This window comes from Phasianus colchicus, chromosome 15 (assembly GCF_987193195.1).
Source record: "Phasianus colchicus chromosome 15, bPhaCol1.hap1.1, whole genome shotgun sequence".
Lineage (NCBI taxonomy): Eukaryota > Metazoa > Chordata > Aves > Galliformes > Phasianidae > Phasianus > Phasianus colchicus.
Window position 1 is genome coordinate 13295929 of NC_143450.1, and position 20669 is coordinate 13316597.

At 41.7% G+C, this 20669-nt stretch overlaps 1 protein-coding gene across 2 annotated transcripts in view; it reads left to right on the top strand.

Annotated features, from left to right (window-relative positions):
* Positions 1-16009: 16009 nt before the first annotated feature.
* The window catches only part of GLRA1 (glycine receptor alpha 1), a 36684-nt gene continuing 32024 nt past the window's right edge, over positions 16010-20669 (top strand). For both annotated transcript variants that reach the window (XM_031597925.2, XM_090150697.1), the window contains exon 1: positions 16010-16261. In XM_031597925.2, coding sequence (XP_031453785.1) covers positions 16206-16261 — 56 coding nt within the window. In that variant the 5' untranslated portion in view covers positions 16010-16205. The remainder of the gene's footprint in view (positions 16262-20669) is intronic.

A 20669-nucleotide genomic window follows, 5' to 3' on the forward strand; every position in this document is an offset into this window, starting at 1 on the left:
TTTTTTTTCCTCGTTTGTTTTAAATACATTTTAAACAGATATTGCTAAACTCAGAAAGATTTGCATTAAATTTAGTCAATTGCACAGCGGATCGATAACTTAAATTTTTAAAACGTCGCTTTTAAAGCCAGCTGTGAACCTCCACAGAGAGGATTGTACTTTTTCAATGAAAGCAATTTAAACATGCACAGTGGTTCAGAAGTTCAGGCCACATCCTGGCACAGGTAAGTCTTAAACATCTCTGATTTTTCCTCTCTTGTCAGGGTGTTTTCAATTCCCCAGCCCCTACAAACACACTGCTCAGTCTCCAAGCAGGCCACCTGCAGCTCTAACACACAGCTCCTGCCACTTGAAAGAAACACACCAAAAAGCCTTTTGCAAAGAAAACCCTCCAGGCGGCTGTGTTTGAAGAAGCAAAGACAAAAGCTTTTGCAACTAGTGCAGGCTTCACAGGCTCTCCTGGGCACGGGACTAAATGCAGTTTTCCCTGGGGAACCTATTTCTTCTTTCTTCTCTACCAGCTTCTGCAAAAGACAGCCATGCTGGCAGCCCAGCCAGGACTCCTCTGTGGGTCAAACAACTCAAACACTGTTCCTGCTATAGGAATTCTGCTGCTATCCTTGCTGTGCTGCACCAGGACGGTGCCCAGAGAGCACCAAGTGCTGAGTTCAGTCCAAAAGAGAAAAGCAATGTGATACCAAATCGCACTTCCACATTAGGCTCTCCCTTTTTCAGTGGAGATGTCTAACTCTGCCCTTTTCAAGCCTATAAAGGGATCCCAGAGCTGATGTTGCTACCAGACCCATATGACTCAATGTAGATGTATATGGACCCCACCAGTGTGGGCCCAGGCACAAACTGAGGGTCAGTGTACAAATGCATGCAGGCAATCTTACTTCAGCCCTTCTCCCTCCCCTCCCCAGCATCCCAACATTTCTGATCTCCAGAGAGCTTGCAAGGATAGCACAGGCTCTGCAGGTGAGGCAATAGGGTCATCATGTTATTTCCTCTTGGTGCAAATGTCACTTCTCCACCTGAGCAATTAGGCTGTGAATAGACCACATTTTCCTCTCTCAACCCTTTCTTTACCACTCCATTCTGTTTGGTCCCTAATTACAGAGGATAATAAATCCAGCTAGATAGTGCTTTTCTGAAGAGCAATTTGGTTTTACTTTTCCCAGCACTAATGAGTTCATTAATAGAGGGATTTTCCCTCTCCCTCCCCTCCCTTAATCTGTGTTTCCTTAAATAGCATCACACACACAGATAGCTCTCCCATTCCGCAGCAGGTGATGTCTCTCCCCAACCCATCTCCTGCACTCCCCTGATAGCAAGAGGAGCAGAGCAGAGCACCTCCTGACCTTTTCCTTCTGTCAAAGGAGATGGAAAGCAAGCATGATTAATATCTCTGTTAACTAGCACCAGGAGGATCAGTCAGCAGCTCACACATGTGGCTGACAAACGCTGGGCTAGTGCAGCCTGCCAGGTCAGAGCCAGCACCGGTCTGGGAAAGTAGCTGAGTGCTGGGGGAGCAGTTCAGCTGGGAGAAAGGGGGTGGGGGAAAGACAGCATGCAGTTCTTATCAGAACTTAGCTTTTTCACTCAAACCAAAGTGAGAAAAAAATACACACAATAAGAGAAATTTCCTAACAACAAGGCCTTCATCAGTAGGCCTTTGTGAAAATTCCACCCCCAGTTTTTGTTCCCAGGAAATTAAATCAGAATTTCCAAGGAAAGATGTTGCAGTTGACAACTATTAATCCAACTCTAAGAGAAATCCCCCAAGGTATTGATGAGAAATCTCTGCATAGGTAACCTCATCTGCATTGTCTCTGCAAAGCACAGTGCAGATCCTGGAATTCCGGTTTCCATTTTGCACATGAAATGAAGCATTTGATGTGTTTCAACTTCTAGTTTCAAGTTTCCTTTCCAGAAACAATTCCATTAATTCAACCCAAATTCAGTGTCAGTTGCCTTCACTCGGACTACTCTCAGAGCATTTTCTCTGGGTCTGAAGATGTGCCCACTGACCTGAGGAGCAAACATTGCATCCCTAAGTATTTCTCTTCTTGGAAATCTTCTACAGTGTAAATCTAAACTGAATCAGCAAGCCTGAGACAAGGAGTGAAGGTCACGGCGGTGATGTTTGGGGTAAGGAGAGATGCTGATGATTCTGGAGATTTTAGTTTTGCCTTCAGGTTCTGACTTTCCCCTAAGTCCCTTCTTTGACAAAACTACTTTCCCGTATCTCTCTGCAGCCCATTTATTATCCTCTCTATTAATAAACCTTCATTCCCTGATGAATGAATGCAATTTATCATTAAATTAGAAGATGAAATGGGCCTATTTTTTTTTTAACAAGGAGATTAACTACTATCAACAGGATATATCTCCATTATAAAATCCCATCTTCCTCACCAAATGCAGAAGTGGCGTTGTTTAAAGCAGCCCTAAGACGAGGCAAGGCAGGAGGGACAGTCAGAGGGGTGACATGCTGCTATGTAAATAGATAGATCAATCTAAAAGTGACTGGGAAAGAAAACACACTGTATTACAGCCATGATTCCACTTGGAGCTTTCTAATAGAACTTATTTAAAAAAAAAAAAGAGAGAGAAATTTGAGTTTCCAGGAGCTGACATGACAAAACACAATCTAGATAATAAAAGCCATCTCTCCATGCGTACACCAGCAATTAATCACGTAACAAAAAGTCGGTCAGGAAAAGCAGTCAAACTAAATGTGAAGTAGCTTTGTACTGGAAAATGAGGCCATCCTCCCGAATCATCTGTGTGTCACACAGGTCCCAGGCGCTGTCCCTCAGGAAAGCAGTGGAAGTTAACACTGGCACAAGCACAGATGTGTTTCCAGCACTGCTGTGGCCAAGCAAGCACACTTCCTTCAAGCTTCATTCCCTGGCTGCAACCTCTTTGTGGAAGTAAAATTGCATTCATTGCAATCCTAGGATCTGATCTCTTAGAGGAGGGCAGTGCGAAAGCCTCAGTGCTGCCTGGGAGCTGTTTATGCCTCCAGAACTGCCCTGCATGTCATGCTCCTCTCTCGGAAGCCGTATTGCTACAAGGGCTGTGCTGGCCTATTTGCCTTTCCTCCCGCATTCTTCCATCTTTACTGCAGAATTCAGCCTTGGTAGAGCATTAGAGAAGTCAGCCAGCTCTGAGCACCATAAAAAAAAGCACAACAACAACCCATCCTGTATCATTCCACACCAACAACCAAAGCCAACCTCCACACGCCTAGTTACTCAATGTCCATCTCTAGAGCTTAAAAAGTGATTTTCTTTCATTCCTCGATGCTAAGGAGCTGAGCCACCATCTGTCCCCACAGCTCTGAAGCACACAGTGAAGAAAGAGTTGGATTTCTACCCCTCGTCACTGCCTGTGATGAGCTTTCTTTTAAAAGTAACACAGGTAAAAACAAGGCAAGACCAACACTACTAAGCATACTCCCTACATACTAGTGTACCCTTCTGCTCCAGATGCAATCTTTTCTGGGGAAACACTCTCTTGGCTGAGCTATTCACAGTCCTGCAATGAAAGAATCTATTAATTCAAAGTAAGGACTCCTTCTCTAAAGAGCTGCTGATAAAATGGAACTGATAAAACGGAGGTAATTTAAAGGTCAGATGAAATCCAGCTCATGTTCATCCTGCTTTATAATGGAACATCACCAAGATGCTTCATCAGCTAAAGGGCATTTATATGTATTTTTATTTTTTAAGAAAAATTGTTTATCTGTAACAGAGACACTGAATGCCTGATATGAAACCTTCCCACATTAATCTACCCAACAGCTGGCATCCTGCTGCCTGCCTGGGTGTTCTTTTCTGGAAATTAAATCTCCTATCATCTTTTTATCACACTACGGAGGAAAGAATAGGGAGCCAAATGTAGCATTCAGAAAAGCAGCAGAAGAAAGAACTGAAACCGATAGGGCTGCATTAATTCAAGCATGCAAGAGATGAGTGTGAGTCAAGTTACTTGTCATACAGTCACATTCCTCCCGTAGTGCCCCTATGTTTGCCATGGGACTCACAAGCCACACAGACTGAATCTTGACCTTGAAATCAAATGTCTGTTCTCTTTACATCTTTTCTTTTCTCATCTAATGGCCACTTAGGTTTCTGATCAGGTTTTTGTCTGAGGCCATAGAAACTGGATGTCACCCATCGACCATAAACACCCCCAGGCCAACCAAAGAGATTCATCTCCTCTGGCTGCTCCATTTCCTTCTGCAGCAAAAGGCTGTTGCAATCAGATCTCTCTTTTCCTCCAGTCTGTTCTCTGCCTCCATCCTTCACGTGCTCCTCCCTAAGTCCTTATAATTAATATTAAATGTTATAGTTTTGTCCCATTAACACAAACTGCCCTTTCCAGAAGCAGATTAAAGGGCTTCCATTGGGGATTTCTCCTCCCTGTAATAATTTTACTTCTGTGATCAGTGCTGACTGTGACTCTTACTAGCTCCTAGGGGAAAAGAGTGGGAGGGAAAAAGAAGACAAACACTTATTAGCAACTCCTTTAAAGAGCTGGAGATTATGAATTAAACTGGTGATTAACTTCCATCTTACTATCATGGCAGGTTCCCCTTTTCTTCCTCCTTCAGTTCTTCCTATGGGAACAACAATTGGGAATCACACAGATCGCTCGCATAGTTTCACCTCAGTAATTTACTGGGCAGCATAATTCAACACTCTTTCTTTTCCTCTCTCTCTCTCTCTCCATTTCTTTCTTTTTTTGTTGTGAGGAAAAAATAACTGCACATAAAATACTTGAGCATATACGCAAGTGAGTGTGGAGGTGCAAATGCATCCCCCTTCATGATCCCTCCAGTTTGGTTCTCGGATAGGAAAGAAATGTATAAAGGCTCTAAGGCAGGTCTAGTTCCCTTCCCGGCTTGGTCCTTAGTGATATTTTAGCTCTGAATTTTTAAGAGGCATTTAGGGACAGACCTGACTCATCAGAGAGCATCACCTTCATTCAGCATCACAAGGGCTGGCAGAAAGTACCCATGCTTCCAGCACCAGCCCACACCCTACTTGAACCCATGCATCAGCACAGCCAAATTCTTCCAAGTTCCCCCTAGGGCTCCTTTCTACCAGCAGTTTCCAGAGGTCCTCAAGCTCAAGAGAACAAGTAGTTGTCCCCAATATAAATTTGTGAACTTGTCACCGAAGTCTTTGGCCACCTGCAAATTTGGTGACTTGTGAAATATACCCCACAGCCACATCACTTGTGCTTTCCCAGAGATGATGGGAGGCAGCTGAGCTTCTCCTTCCTAAAAGCACCAACCCTAGGGGAGATTGACCAGCTGGTGTCATTCAGGGCTTTAGATAGAAAGCAAAACAATCCTGAATCTTTTGAGCCAAATGAAGAGGAGCATGCACATTATCTGGCTTATTAGAAGACCATAAATAAATTACTATTTCTAGGGCTGTCATGATAAATGGATAACTGAATTTTGACACTCATAGTATCACCAAGAAAATCTGCCCCATGAGAATTCACTATGACAGCTCATCATACTAATTGCAAATCGATATCTTCACAAGATTTAACATATGTGAAGATGCTTGTTTATAGTTAAGTTATTTGTAATCTAGATACGCTTATTTAGTGTACAAATACTAAATCTGAGTTAAATACAGATCTATCTGAACACACGTGGCATTTATTTAAAACGTTTCAGAATATGGCAGCTCTTTCAAAGAGAACTTAATCAGCCCCTGGAGCTTTCCCTTCTTCTGCTAGGGAAGGAAAGTGCAGCTGTATTGATTTCTAATGTACATTTCTGCCACGTGAGCCATTTTATTGAGCCAACAAACTGTTTAACAGACAAGGTCCCAGAGGTCTCTGATTTTCACAGGAGCATAGACACACCCTCTGTAGAAAGCTGATGTAATGTTAACTGGAATTTACAAGACAATACATCATGTTACAAGGCAGAGCCTGTACTTCAGTCTGCCTGAAGTCCATTCGAACAACCTGTGTCATTCATTTGCTACTTTGACTACCTCCTGCTATTAGTTCCATCATTTTCTAAACTCCTTTTCTCCTTTCCACCAAAACACTACAGACTTTTAGAGTAAAATACGTTAGAGTTTTGGCTCATGGCTCCCATACAGAAAGCCCATGCAAGTGTTTCTTCACAAATAAATCTCCCAGCTCTCAAATACCAAGAAAAGTGTATTAGAGTACTTGTCTCTGTGGAAGAAAGCTCTCTTAAAATTTGAATCCAGTACCCAGTACCTAACTTCTAGCTCTTTGACAGAGTTCTTCCTTATCAGACATATCTCCAATGTTTTTTGTCCATTTAGAAGTCAGGTGTCAGTAACCAATATTCTGTTTCTCCTTTACAATGCATAAGATTGCTTTGAACCAATTCTACTTCCTGCTTCATTCTCCTCATCACATCCCGAGGTGGTTTAAGCATAATCAAATCAAAATAAAACAAAATTCTCCACCAGTCGAAGGTGCTGATTTTCCTATGGATGTGTTATCTGGGAAGAGCGGGCAGGTTTTCTTTCCAGTTAGGAAAAATCTCTCCTAAACCAATATGTATTACACGAAAAGTTAAAAAGTTCTATTTGCAATACCATATGCAAGCAGAAAAGTGCATAGTTGTTATAGCATCTGCTACATTCAAATAGCAAGCCAAGGGAGAATACAGCATCACAACCTTCTTTGGTTCCCACCGAAAGATGCCCATTGATTTGATTTACTGCCTTTTGTTTCCAGACAACAGCTTCATAGATTCAGTAACCAAGCAGCAAATGCAAAGTGAGGCCATGTCTGGTCATAGGCATGGAGATTTAATGAGAGGATTGTGATTCCCCATGTCTCAGCCAAGCTGTTTCTCACCCTCAGTGTTCCAAATCTTCCCTGAAACCTAACAAAGCCTTTTCTCTCAGTACAGCCACCATAAATCACTTCTGTCTAATTCAATCACCTTGGTAGTGAACTATCTACACAGGAAGGGAAAGCTATAGAAAAAAAAAATGCTGTCATGTTACAACATCACAAATGGGCTGCAATTTTTCTCTCTGATTTTTCCAAAGGAACTGCATGATAATATTCCAGTTTTCACCATAAAGAACTGTGTTGATGGTTGGAAGAAATCAGAGCTAGCATTTCCCCCTTTCACTGCTCCCCTCAAGAAACACACACTGTTTACATCCTGGGTTTTATGCTTCCATTCCTCTTAACAAATAACGGCCACTGATGCTTTGTGGGAATTTGCAGAGATTTTGCAACTTCAGCTTTTTACCACGTACAAAGCAGGTGAAGGCAGCAACAGAATAGTTTGAGTACAGCACTTGTACTCAACAGTGCCTTCGCTATAGCCAAACTGCAGACACAGAAGCTGCCTGCCTTCAGAGTTTCACAAACCAGCAGCTATGTAAATACTTTGGAAAAAAATATGAGAAGATTTGGTGCTGTTCCCCAGTGTGTGACTTAATACTGCTCACTGTGTAGAAGGAAGGTCATTAGCCTCTAGTATCCTAGGAGCATCGTGAAATTCCATTCATTGACAGTGGCAATCCTTTGGAGGAGGAGCCTTGTCAACTGCTGTGATCAAACAGGCCATGCACAAACTGTCAAAGAGGAATGTTCCCTTCCATTCATATTTCGCAGAGAATATGTCAGCAAAAATAACTATGCCAAATTCCCTTTGCTAAACTTAATGAATATTCCACGTTTTCTAGCATCTTTTTCCCAGTGGAGAATCGATTGCATCACACAAAAAGTAGATAACAGAGTACATCGAATAAACTTCACAAACATCTTATGGGGGCAAAATTTTGCCTGAGCCTGGGGCAAAGAGCAGGCTGAGAAATGGCATGAAAGCAGGCTTGTACCTGTCATAGGATTTAACACTGCAAACTGCAAGGGAAAATATCGCCCAAGGCAACAACAAGCTACTTGGCAAGTGTGTTGAAATCCCAATTTTTTCCAGTCTTTATGAGAAGGGCACCTGAGGTATGAGGTGCCTCACCTGGGGCAGTGAGGATTTAGGTGAGGTGAGCATCTTGATTTGCACATAACCCAGTCAAGATTTTCAAATGACACCTTTCACCTGCAGGTGGATTTCCAGAAACAGAAATGTGTAATCCTAATACAGAAGCACTCTTAGTAACCCAACAGCAGCTTTCCATCTCAAATAATGGGGTAAAAGTAAGGTGGTTTTAGGAAACATTGTTAGCAAGTTGGCTGCTTTGGAAGGCACTGAAGCAAACAGAGCTTCCAGAACATGTTAATAAAATAAATACATTCACTAATCTGATCAATTCAAAGAAACTGCGACGCTGAAGCAGAAAACACTTGTAGAGAGAAGCCTCTATCAAAACAGTACATCTCAGCACAGCAATCAAACCTGGAGGCATCTCAGGTAGGCGAAAAGCTTTTTTTTCTGCTAATGCAGTATGAAAACATACCCTATTATCAGCATTTTCTGGAGCATGGAGATTGTTAGAACGAGCAGTAATACTTCCCTTTAGAGTCAAAGATCTTCATCAGAGTGGATGGACATCAGACCATTTTTATTCACTAAAAGAAGAATGATCCTACAAGGTTTCATTTTATCCTTCACATGTTTGACACACAAATATTTCTATTGTCAAAAGCCTTAAGAACACAAACAAACAGAAAACCACCACAGCTTGCTTCTTTCGCTCCAGAAGACAAATTATTCTACTTGGTCCTGTGAGCAAATTTGGGCATATAAGAGGATGCTTCAGCCTCTAAACGTGTGGACACTGAGGGGCCACTTCAGCATTGCAGGCTGTCATCTCCTCATTTGCTTCCTCAACCTACTGCTGGCAGTTGGAATTTTCCTCTGAATGGTTCTGCTTCTTGGTGTCCCCTCCACACACACTCCATTGAACTCAGCAGACAAATAAAACAATGGAGGTAAATAACATTTGTTTCTTCCATTCCATTTTTATGTATTTATTTTTAAACCACAACAAGAGGAATGAAGAGGATGAAGTGAACAGCTCTTGGTCTGATATGCATGCCTCTGTGTAAGCCTCTCTAAAAACCTGGTCACCCCTCACCTCAAAATAAATGGCTTCTTTCTTCTACAAGAAAGACACAGGGTAGAAAAGTTTTATTTCCTGCAGTACCTGAGGGATGCTGAGGCAGGAGCAGGGAGCTGCACAAAAAAAACCAGATCAAGATAATATTTTCAACAACTGCATGATATTCAGCACCTGGAAAGAAAAGTTCTGGCAAGACTGGCTCTAGAAGCAACTCTGGTTTATTTCTTATGCACATGATATTGTAATCTAAGATGTTTTATAAGCCAAGACCTTGGAAAGAAATAGTAGTTCTGGGTTCTCAGGGATCGCCTGGTAATTATTTTGTACAGGTCAGTACATAATTAACTTCTGACCTTTGGCTCAAACTTCCCATGGAAGGAGCAATGTATTTTCTCTAGGGCTACGAGGCTATGCTGCATCTTAATAGTTACCCTCCCGATACTACATAAATTATAATAGTGACAAGCCCATGAAACACAGCTCACAGCTAAATTCAGGTGTCATTATATAAAACACAAGACATTGAAAAGTATTAATAAATCAACAATGATGGGGGAAAAACAACCATCCTTTCATTTTCAATCCCTCTTTTTCAGGGATTACTGCCTTAACCTGGCTCACACACCTGGCACAGGAGTCAAACACACTCACAAGAAGACCTGAATGCCTCACTCAACAAGCTCTTCACACAGCCTTCTACATGCAATCATCTAACCAAGGGTTTTGCATCACTTCCCAGGACTCTACAACCACAGATGGGTTATGACTAAACTTTCCATGAAGACTTTCCTCCAATGATAAACCAACACAGCCCCTAATCCTTTTGTCAATAAATACATTGCCCAGGAGAGTGAAGGTCAAGAACAATCTATATAAAAGCAGAGAATGATGTAGGGTAGGGATCTTCATATTTAAGACATTGGGCTAAAGTTTATATATGGCCTTACAAGAAGGGAAAGCATATCTGCATTGGTTGAAACACAACAGTCAGCAGACATTTCAAATGACTGCCTGCACAGCCTGTAGGGCAGGAAGAAGACAATGCAGCCTTTCTGTACAGGCCAATTCTATTTTGAACACCCTTGTCAACCTGAGGTGCAGCTCCCAATAAAGAAACATACAGAAATGAGGAGATAATTTTATAAGGATATACCACACATGATGGAGTACTTCATAACTAATCAGCTCCAGCATAGTAACCAAATACAGCTTTATTACTTTATCTAATAAAAGCTCTGTTTCTATGATTAGACCTCTCATTTCTTAAACAAATTGAAAACATTTTGTCACACGATATGGGGTCTGAATTTCAGCCAAAAATCACTCATTCACCCCACAAATCCCTCACCTCCACACTTAATGGCTTCCAACTTCACTCTGCAATTTTCTATGCAGAGGTCTCCACTGGATGTTTTCCAGCGATCCAAGGCATATCAAAACAGACCTTATCAAATGTCTTACCAGCATTCAATTTTAAACATACTTTTGGAACTGTAGATAAAACAGACCTTTAAATTATTTTGAGTGGATTCTCTTTCATCTGGATATCTTTTCAGCAAAATTCTTGACTAATCACTTTAGAAAACATTGCAGGAACATTCTAGGGTGTTATTTTACCAGTAAATGTGAAAGAAAATGCCACAGGCTCTTGAGTTTCTAGGAAATTTTTATTTAGTTGCACTGTCTTACATACAAATAGTTTACTACACACAGAAATAAACAGAATATGAATGTACTTCACAGAATTCTTTGTAAAATCCACTGAACTTACATTTCAGATCTGCTTTTCATTTTTCAGCATCAAAAAGGCAAGCATTACTACTGTAGCAATTTGAACCTCTGCCTTGAGGAACACAATGAAAATACTTGGGGCACTGTTTCTTCATTAGCTATTCTCCACAAAACAAACTGACAATAATGGGTTTAGTATTCCCAAGATACTCTGAGCGTACTTTACTGTCATGCTAGCCACTTCTTCTCTGAAAATTCTGTAATGTATCTGGGGAAAGAAGGCAGTGTGCATGTTCTGTTTTCAACTTGAAGGAGCTTACCCTCATATATGGGTTTAGTATCAGAATTTTAACAAAGGAAAGAAAAGAAACTGAAAATGGTGCTGCTGTAAAATCCAGAGATGAAAAATCAGACTATGAACAGAACCAACTTGCAGCTTTAAATGAGACTTTATGTGAATTATCCAAATGGGGTGCAGTCACAGAGTGATTTCCATGGCCTTACGGCTTTTCCCTTTTCTTAAAATGATAACAGGGGTCGACTATCAAAACCAAAATGAACTCACGGACTTCCAAGATTCATTTTCTTCACAGAAGAGAAGAAATTCACTTACATGCTTTAGAGGGAAAGAATCAGTGAGTAACCATTTGAAAGAAGAATAGTCTCTAAAGGAATCTGGAGGAACAGGTACTCCCTGACTCTCACAACTAGAGAAAGAATGAAGAAAGAGGAGACAGTTAGAAAGTGGTTTGTTTCTAGCCACGAAAGGCTTGGACCTACTGACAGATGCATCACCTGAAGATAGGTACACCATTTTCTATAGGTGTGCATGCAGAGTAACAAGTTTAGCAAGTCAAAAGCATTCTGCACATTCCCCATAGCATCCTACCAAAAAGGCCTGATCTACTCCAACTGCACAAGGGATCAGGAAAAGAGATACTGAAACAGGCTTACAGCTATAGGTGCGTTGCAGCAACTCCATTCTGGATCAGATTCAGCCTTTCATCTGCAATTAATATATAGCAAATAAAAATGCAGTGATTGTTATTTATTTCAAGCCTCATTCTGACAAATCAAATTCTGAAAGCTTCGGACACAGCGACTGAGCTTTTGGGAGAGAAAATAGGCTGGGAGATGTTTTCTTGTACAATTGCCTTATAAGACTGACCTAATCCCCCTGACCTAGACTGATGAAAGGGATGAGTTGAAGTAACAAGAGAAGGCAAAAGAGTTATTTCACAAATTCTTTGCCATGTTCCTGTTTCCATTTCCCTCAACAGCTGCCATTCATTGCACTGCTAATATGGCTCAGTCTTGATTACAGTCATATCCTGTTCCTGGTTATCACTATTTATAGAACAGCCAAACGTAACACTGAAGATTAATATCTCTTATAGGAAACAAACATCAGAAGCCAGTTATCCCTAAACACTAATGAAAACACAAAGAAAAACAGAAAAACAATCAGATGCACTGGATGGACTACAGAGGCCTCAGTCATCAATACTAACTGAAATGTTTGAATCACCAGAAGGAAGGATAACAATCAAATTCACCTGTAGTGAAGACAGTAACAAGACTGTGATGATAAAACAGTTAAGATCTAGTCCTCTGTTGTAGAACAAGCATCTACAGTCCCAACCATGCAACACCAGCAACTTCATTTTTATTGAGGTAAGCCTAGATCTGCAGAGAACAAAGTCTGGTCAGTTGATTACTGCAAAGGTGACACTCCACTGTCAGCAGTTGCAACATTTAATAATATCTTATGATGAAAATATCCATCAGTCACAGACCAGAAAGATGACAACACAGAAGTTTCCTGGACAACTTTGTCCAGAGTGAGTTCTACAGGATTGTTATTGTTTTTATTAGTTTCTTTCAAAATGCAACAAAGTGAACACACAGCAGGTAATTCTGGCTTTGAAAGCCTCACTGAGATTATTATGGGTTAACTGTTATCCTGTTTGAATGAGTTCCACAAAGGAAAGGCATTTTATAAATACCTTTCAAAACCATTTGGACTCCACTTGAAAAATAAGAGATCTGGCAAGTAAGCCCTCCTAAACATCACAAAAATTCAACAAAATCAACTAAAACACAGCCTATGAACAAGCCAGGGAGAAAAGTCTTGACAACCAGTAGCATGTGGATCCTCGTAGAAGGGTTTCAGCGGGGGTCAGTTTCCCATTTCTTGAATCAGCTGGGTTAAGCCAGACAATGGGAACTCCAGGGAGCAGGAGCCAGCCCTAACCACATACATAAGTAGCAAATATAGGGCACTGTACCAAGACAAGCAAGTAACAATTGCCTTGGCGCTGGTAGGACATAGAAGAGTATATAATCCAGAGGCGGACATCCTAATCAAAACCAAAAAAAAAAACCAAAAAACAAAACAATAAAAAAATGGAAGGTACTCTGGATAACAGCAAAACATGTAATATATTTGGGGCCTCCATAAGAAGACAGACAAAATTCACATCTCTTGATTTTTTTACCTGATCTAAATTGTCTGAATGCCTAGACATGCTTCAAAACATCTGTTGTAACTTTTTTTTTTTGCCTTAGTTTCCCCAAATGTCAGAAAAAGCAAATTCTTTTCTTTCTCTCCAGTAACAAGGAATGTTCAAGGACCAGCAGAAAAGTCCCCAGACCTGAACGAATCTCCCAAGTCTGCCAACTAGCATCACCAGGACAGAGGAGTGCAAAGCAGGTAAATTCTTCCCCCAGGAAAAAAAAAAAAAAAAAAAAAAAAAGCAGTTTTGCAGCCTTCAGCAGGAACAGCTGTGAAGCATCATTGTGTTATACACACACAGACATCTGCTTTCTCAGTCTTATGCATAGCCACCCTACTCCCTAACCCAGGGCAGTGCAAGGAGAGCAGGTGGTTGGTAGAAAAGAAGGCAAATCTGAATTCCTTTGTTATAAAGATGAACCTTGCAACCAAAGGAGAAATCCCATGAGCTGGTCATATCTTTCACAGAGCTGATTTCTAAGGGAAGCAGAGGTCTGACTAGCCTCAAGATTTAAGGCACAGCTGCCAAGAGATGTTTTTGCCTTCTGCTCTAGGTCCTGCTTTCCAATAGAAAACACAGGGAAACACCATTTCCCTCCTAATCCATGGGTCCTATTAGCATTCCCTGTTTGGAGCTCCTCCTCTCAACTGTCAACACAGTGGGGGCTGAAAAAGAACAGTGACAAGAAGCTTGCCCATGTGGGGATAAACATCAGTAAAGAAAGTACAGCAAGGAGCCAGCAAGCAGCAGGGAGGATGCATCTACACAGAACTGCACAGAACCACATCCCCAGGAGTAACCATGAACTGAAATCAGAGCCTGTTATTAATCTAGGTAGACGCTGAGACCCAGTAGCTGGAGTAAATCAGATTAAACTCCTTCTCTTCAATAGATAGGAGCCAAGCAGATTCTTTTCTTCCCCTTTTCTTTTGAATGACAACCCAGGGGATATTTTTGTCTGTTCAGCTATACAAACATACTAATTGGAAACAAATAGAAACTGGAGATCAAAAATAGCAGGTTAATTTTGGCACTGAATAACATCCTTTGTGATACAACCAAATGTGAGAAGAAAGACTTGGGTAATTCCTAGCCTGGGGGTTACAGTACTGGTGAAGCAAGCTGTCCGTTTCACACATCCCCACCCCACCGCAAGGATGGAAAGATTCTTTGAACACAATGGAAATAAAGAAAACAGCTAAAAAGGTGTTAAAAGTGACTCTTTCTTTTCCAGAGGAATTTTACAAAGCACAAGACAAGTCAAAAAAGTAGGACTTAAAGAAGAAAAATCCCCTTACAATGGGACAAAACAGAAGGGAAAAAAACATATCCTATGCGATGTAGGAAAGCAGCATTTCTATTTAGATATTGAGAAATTAATGAGAAGCAAAGCAGAGTGGCTGACTTACACTATGGCTAAGGAGCCCATTCCTCCCTCCCAAGCAACCACACTCAGCACCCTGCAAGCACAGCAGGAGCCCAGGGTACCGGGGCTTTTATAGGAAACTGCTAAATGCTCCTTACCTGCCCCAGCCTTGATGGCTCTGGTGTTTGCCAAACCTCTTTGAAAAACCACATGCGAGAAGGAAAAAAAGAAAAAAAAAAAAAAAAAAAAAAAGAAGAAGAAGAAAGAAGAGAAACAACAGATGATCCTTAAAAGCCAACAGCAACACAACTGCTACTCAAGTAGATCTTCCATGAGATGGAGACTAAAGGCACGTTACGCTTGCCATGTCAAGGGAGATGATTTCAGAGACTTCTTAAAAAGACAGTGATTTGAGTTAAAAAAATGGAAATAAAACAAAACGTATCAGCGCTTTAAAGGTTAACATCCTCTGCTGAACAACATGCGTTTATCCAACCACATCCTAGAGTAGTTTTTTCAACCCTGAGACCAATGAGCACAGCTAAGAGGAGGGCCTTTGGATGGTGGAGAGGCTGAGTTACCCCCTCCTTTCTGCTTTGCCTCTTTTCCACCACCACCCCCTTTTTTTTTCTTTTTTTTTTTTTTTTAGTTTAGTAAATTAATGCAGCAAGAAACTCCCAAGATCTGGCAAGCCCTAGCAGGGGAGAGAGGGCAGAGGGGAAATGAAATGCATTAGGAGGACACTGAGCCACTTCCTTTCCGAACGCAATGGGAGTGCTTCCCAAGAAACTTCCCCTTCACTCCCCTCCACTCTGGCCCTGAGCAATGGGACATCTTCCCTACAGCAGCAATAACTTATTCGGGAGGAAAATAACCCAGGAAGCTGGAATCAACAGCAGCCAAACTGCGAGCAGGAAAGCAACACGACCGGGACTGCAGCACAGCTTCACACTGACAAATTCCTGTGGATGTAATTAGGAAGACACCCTGGCAAGCAGCAGAGATTAAAGCCCCGGGTTGTTGAGGGTCGCCCCCCTCCCATCCAACCCCACCATCCCGATGGCAAATCTACACCCCCTGCATCTCTCCCACTCGCCAGCCTGATGTCCGGAGCGAGATCCCGCTGAAGGGAGATCTCAGTGCTGGAAGCCTGTTCCTCCGGCCCCGAGCGGCACTGCAGTGGCGGGGCACAGCGGAGAGGCGGGCCAAGCTAAGCCAAGGCAGCGCCGGAGCGGAGCGGAGCCGCCGGCAGATCCTCAGGCAGCCGCGGAGCGCCGATCACCGCCGCTGTCCAGGGTGCTGAGCCGCGCTCCCGCCGAGCGCTGTCCGCGGTGCTGAGCGCGGCCGCCCTCTCTGCTGCTGTCCGGGGTTACTAAGGGAGCCGCCCCGGCCTTGCCCCCGGCCCAGCCCGTCTCGGGAGGGGTGGCTCGCTTCCCTCACCAATTCTCCCCAAGTGCCGGGCTACTTTATTGGCCAACCCCACCGGCCCACCCCTCGCGGAGTACAAAATAAACACCAACAGCGAGAGCTGGAAAAATGTGCAACGTCAATGCGCTCGGAGTCTACGTGTGGGAGACGATCGTTTTCTTCAGGTAAGGCTCGGCTTTGCGGGAGGAGTGTGTGCACACCGGGCTGGACTTCCGTGCCCATCTTGAGATTGGGGTACAGACCCCGGCACGGTCTCGGCCGTAAGACAGAAGCGTTACGCCATTGTCGAGCTGTCTTTTCCCCTCCTCTCTGTTCCCCGAGATTAGCTATCCTACCTCTTCGGGTTCGGGACTTTCTGTAGCTTTGAGAGTTTCTCTGTTTAATTAGCACTGCAATCTCGCTAACCGCAGTGCTGAAAACACCAACCCCGGCTGGTTGCAAAGTGACAACTAGTGGTGGATGGGAATGCTGCACTTGAATTTGCCCGGGTAAATATCCCCACCTCACCCCTTCCCCATCCTAAGATTGCAGGTTCAGATGAGTTCCATGGGATACTTTCTCTCCTCAGCTCTGTTATCTTTGTTATCTTGAGATACATTGGGCTTTCCTTCCAAGGAGAGCCCACCCTATTGCCCCAGCTTGCCTACAGTCACTGAAAGCAAAGAGATAATCTTCTTCCTTCTTCAACTTTGTTTTTCTTTCATGTTATTTTTGATCACTTTCACTTGTGGAATCTAATCAAAAGCACGAGGGGTCAATGGGAGATTTTTGCAATTATATCTGTCACTGAGTAGCTGTATTTTGACTCTATTTTAGATGCATTCCATTACTCACTTAAGGGGCAAGGTAGCAGAAGAAACCGTTTTATCCTTCAAGAATTGCTTCCTCTCCAGCTATCCTTGCAGTGCTTTTATTAGCCAGATAAGGGAAAATATTGTAAGGGAAAAAAACTCTTCCCATCTGCATGAATGGTGCAGCCTGCAATATAGCAAGTGATAAGTGCCAGATACATGCAACCAAAAAAAAAAAAAAGCTTTCATGATCTGAACTATTCAGTCTTAGATTTCATTTCAGTTACATGACTCTTGCTTCTACATTTCTGACTTTTTTCATAGTCTCATCTTACAGTATTTAAAGGACAAGAACAGACATTATTTGTATGTATATCACTGGAATAATACTTCTTATTTTACAAATAACACTAACATTCCTGCTGACTCTGGACAGAGCCTTCTAGCTAGTGCTCCCTTTCTTTAAGAACACCAAAGCGTTTCCACATACAAAAATCAGGATATCTCTACTTCTCTTGTAATTCCATAGGAAGTCAAAGACAGCATGTCTTAACAAAATTTATCTGTTAAACCAAGTAAGAGGTTCTGGAAATAACTGAAGGTATATTTGCTTATACCTTCTTATTATTCACTTATACCTTCTTGTATCACTTACTATTACTGGGAATATCTGAAAAGCAGTGTGCAACACTTAGTATTTCAGAGCCATTCTTTCTTGTGTTATTTAGTCACAAGCGTATAAGCAGCACTACAAAACACAGTGGGGTGAAATAAAAAGATGTGTATCTATGCACAATAGAAACTCTTGACTAACATACAACATTGAAACAGAGATGAAAAACAAGGTTAAATATCACAAGTACTCAGGAATGGTCTCCAGAAGAGCTAGAAGACAAAAGGGGGAGGAAAGGAAGGGAAAAAAAAAAAAGATGCATTTCCAGGCTTGAGTTTCCTATGGCTGTAATATTAAAGCCATATCTCTCTGAACTGCCTGCACAAATGAATTGGTACGCATTTGTCTTGCCAGTCCTGTTCTATGATGCACACTGTTATGCATCACACTACACATCTGAGTACCTACAGGTTCTCAGCTCATCAGTTAAAGTCTCAGACATTCAAAATCTCAGTAAAACAGAACATTCAGGTTCTAATGTAAATGTTTACACTGTTATAAATGATATATATGCACACATATATACATATACTGTACATTTGATTATTACGTACTGCATAAAAAAAGGTATGCAAGATGAATCCCTCTTTGAATATCAAAGGTATGCAATATCAAGTCAAGTATTCTTGAAATAAATATTTAAGAAAATTTGAAAGTGTTTAATTGCAGGAAGTCATGAAACCAAATTGTTCTCTGTACTGCAATCATTTTCCAAACAAGAACTGATTCAACAATTCCTGCTTGAAATCGACTCTCAACAATGCTTTTTTTCCCACCCTCCACCCCCCTTCATGTTATGCCTTCCATTTATTTCAGGCCAAAAATCTACCAGCCTTTCTAGTCTGGGAATAGCTTTGCTATTTCAGCTTTAGTAAGAAAAGTTTATTCATTAAGAGTCATTCATAAACTTAGTGTGCCAATTACTCAAGCACTCAGTCATGCATAATGTTAAAAAAAAAAACCAACACACATGCAAGATAATAATCCAATAATCCATAACAGAAGCATACGTTGCTTAAAATTAGAGTGTACTGCACTTCATTGCCAGCCTGTTGAAAATATTCTGGAAAGAAAACCCATGGTAGTATATACTCTACAAAAAATGAAAGAAAAATCCAAAGTCCCAAAGGAAAATGCAATAGAGCCAAAACAAGAAGCAAGACTAGATCTGTATCTTAACAAAAGTGTCCTTTGCCAGCCTTTTAAAAAACAAGACCCCGTGGGAAAGAGTAACAGCTGGTGTGTGAACACAAACAGTATGGTATTGCCAATGTAATATTTGTTTCTGCTACAGCCAGGGTGTTTTAGAAAGAATTTGCCGTCAGCAGTTCATTCCAACACACCTCTTTTATGGAGAACGTTTCCTCTTTTGCTACCTTTCTCCAGGCTGCAGCCACTTAGCTATGACTAAGACATTTACCGAGAACCTGGGCAGACAGATAAGGATGGAAGCTGGGTTGGAGTGGGAGGAGAAACAGGTCTTCTGGCAGTCAGACTGCTTTATCAATTCTTCCTTACACATCTCTGGAAGACAAAATACTATTTCTTGAAAATAATAATGTATTGGGCAATGTTTACACAGGTTCTTCTGTATGCCCTCCTATCTCAGGAGATTCTCCCAAAGTCTAACTACGTACACTACGTCTTTGTACCCCAGTTCAGCTGGGAATTCCTTCACGTAGAGCAAAACTCTGCCATGCCCCATGATGATATTGCCCAGACTTTTTGCTCTATGATAACCTTTTAATGGCGGCAGTGATCCAGAAACACTGCTGCAGAAACCTGAGTTGGGAGATAAAAGAGAGCCTGGAGTTTGCATTTTACCCAAGCGGACACTGTTCTGCAAGGCTCTGAAGTGGTTCGTGCCTCATTCTCATCCTAATCACTCTTCTGCATGTCAGGAACCAGAAGCATGACCTTCATCTAACCAAAATGAGTTAGCTCTTTCTGAACAGGGACTTATCAGCTAGCAGGAGTGATTCAAGCCAACTGCTCTGAGTGATACACAGGCTCAGGCACTACTGGATTCCACGACTAGCCTTTTCCTACTCCTTCTGATCAGTAACAGAGCTCTTCAATTTCAGTTTTTAAAATAAGATACTATTTTGATGCTATTCTTAACTTCAGAAGAAAAAAAAAATTGCTTTTCACAAAATAGACTTTCAAGTAAAATAGGTAATTTGAGATCTCCCGATTTCAGCTCCTTGAAAATGCAACAAAATGGAAGGCAGGGGAAAGAAAAGGGCAATGTGTATGCTTTTCCAAACCTTCTGTTATACCTCTGCAGTGCTAGATAGCATTGCAGAGACACCTGTGAACGAAACATTAACCAGAGACTGACAGAACTGCAAGCTCAGCAATGTAACAAACATTGTCGGTAGATAAAGAGTGGTTTACTCACACTAAAATCTCCTAGAAGTTGTGCTTTTGACCTGTTGTGCCTCTGCTCTAAGGCTGTGAGATCCTCCATGAAATAAAAATTATTTAGCAGTGCCTTAGACTAGGCAGCTCTAAGGATATTCTTTAGCTTCTTTGATTTGCAACCTGTCATAGCCCCACTAGAGACCCTGCTTAAACAGTTACCTATTCAAGGTTGGAAAACACGATGAGGTAGATAATTCTACCTAGAAGACCTTTTGAATCATTCAACAAAAGAAGATAAATTTGTTGTCATCTCACAGTAAGTGCAAAATATTCGGGACTCTGTCTTCTACAGGGATTTTATGCATACTGCCATCCATCCAAAACAATTCACTCACAATTTAGGCAGACAAATTAAAATATGTAAGGTACTTTCTAACTTGCAGCCTGATCTTAAACTTTTCCATTTAAGCTTGCTTAAAGAACCCAAGACCTACTCTCAGCGCAAAAGAAAGGCTACACGTGAGAACAGAAACTTTCTGCTTTTGCAATGGATGCAATGAGTAGGAGAATAGTAGATAAGCAAGGTGATTAACAAACACATCACCAAAAAAGCTGCTGTCTTGCATGCATTAACAAAGTATCCTACAACTCTGGGGCACTGATGCTGTGCAGAATTTAGATTATGTGGACTAGCTGTCCACTCCTACTCCTGCTGAACATTGCACTACTCTGCAGAGAGTCTCA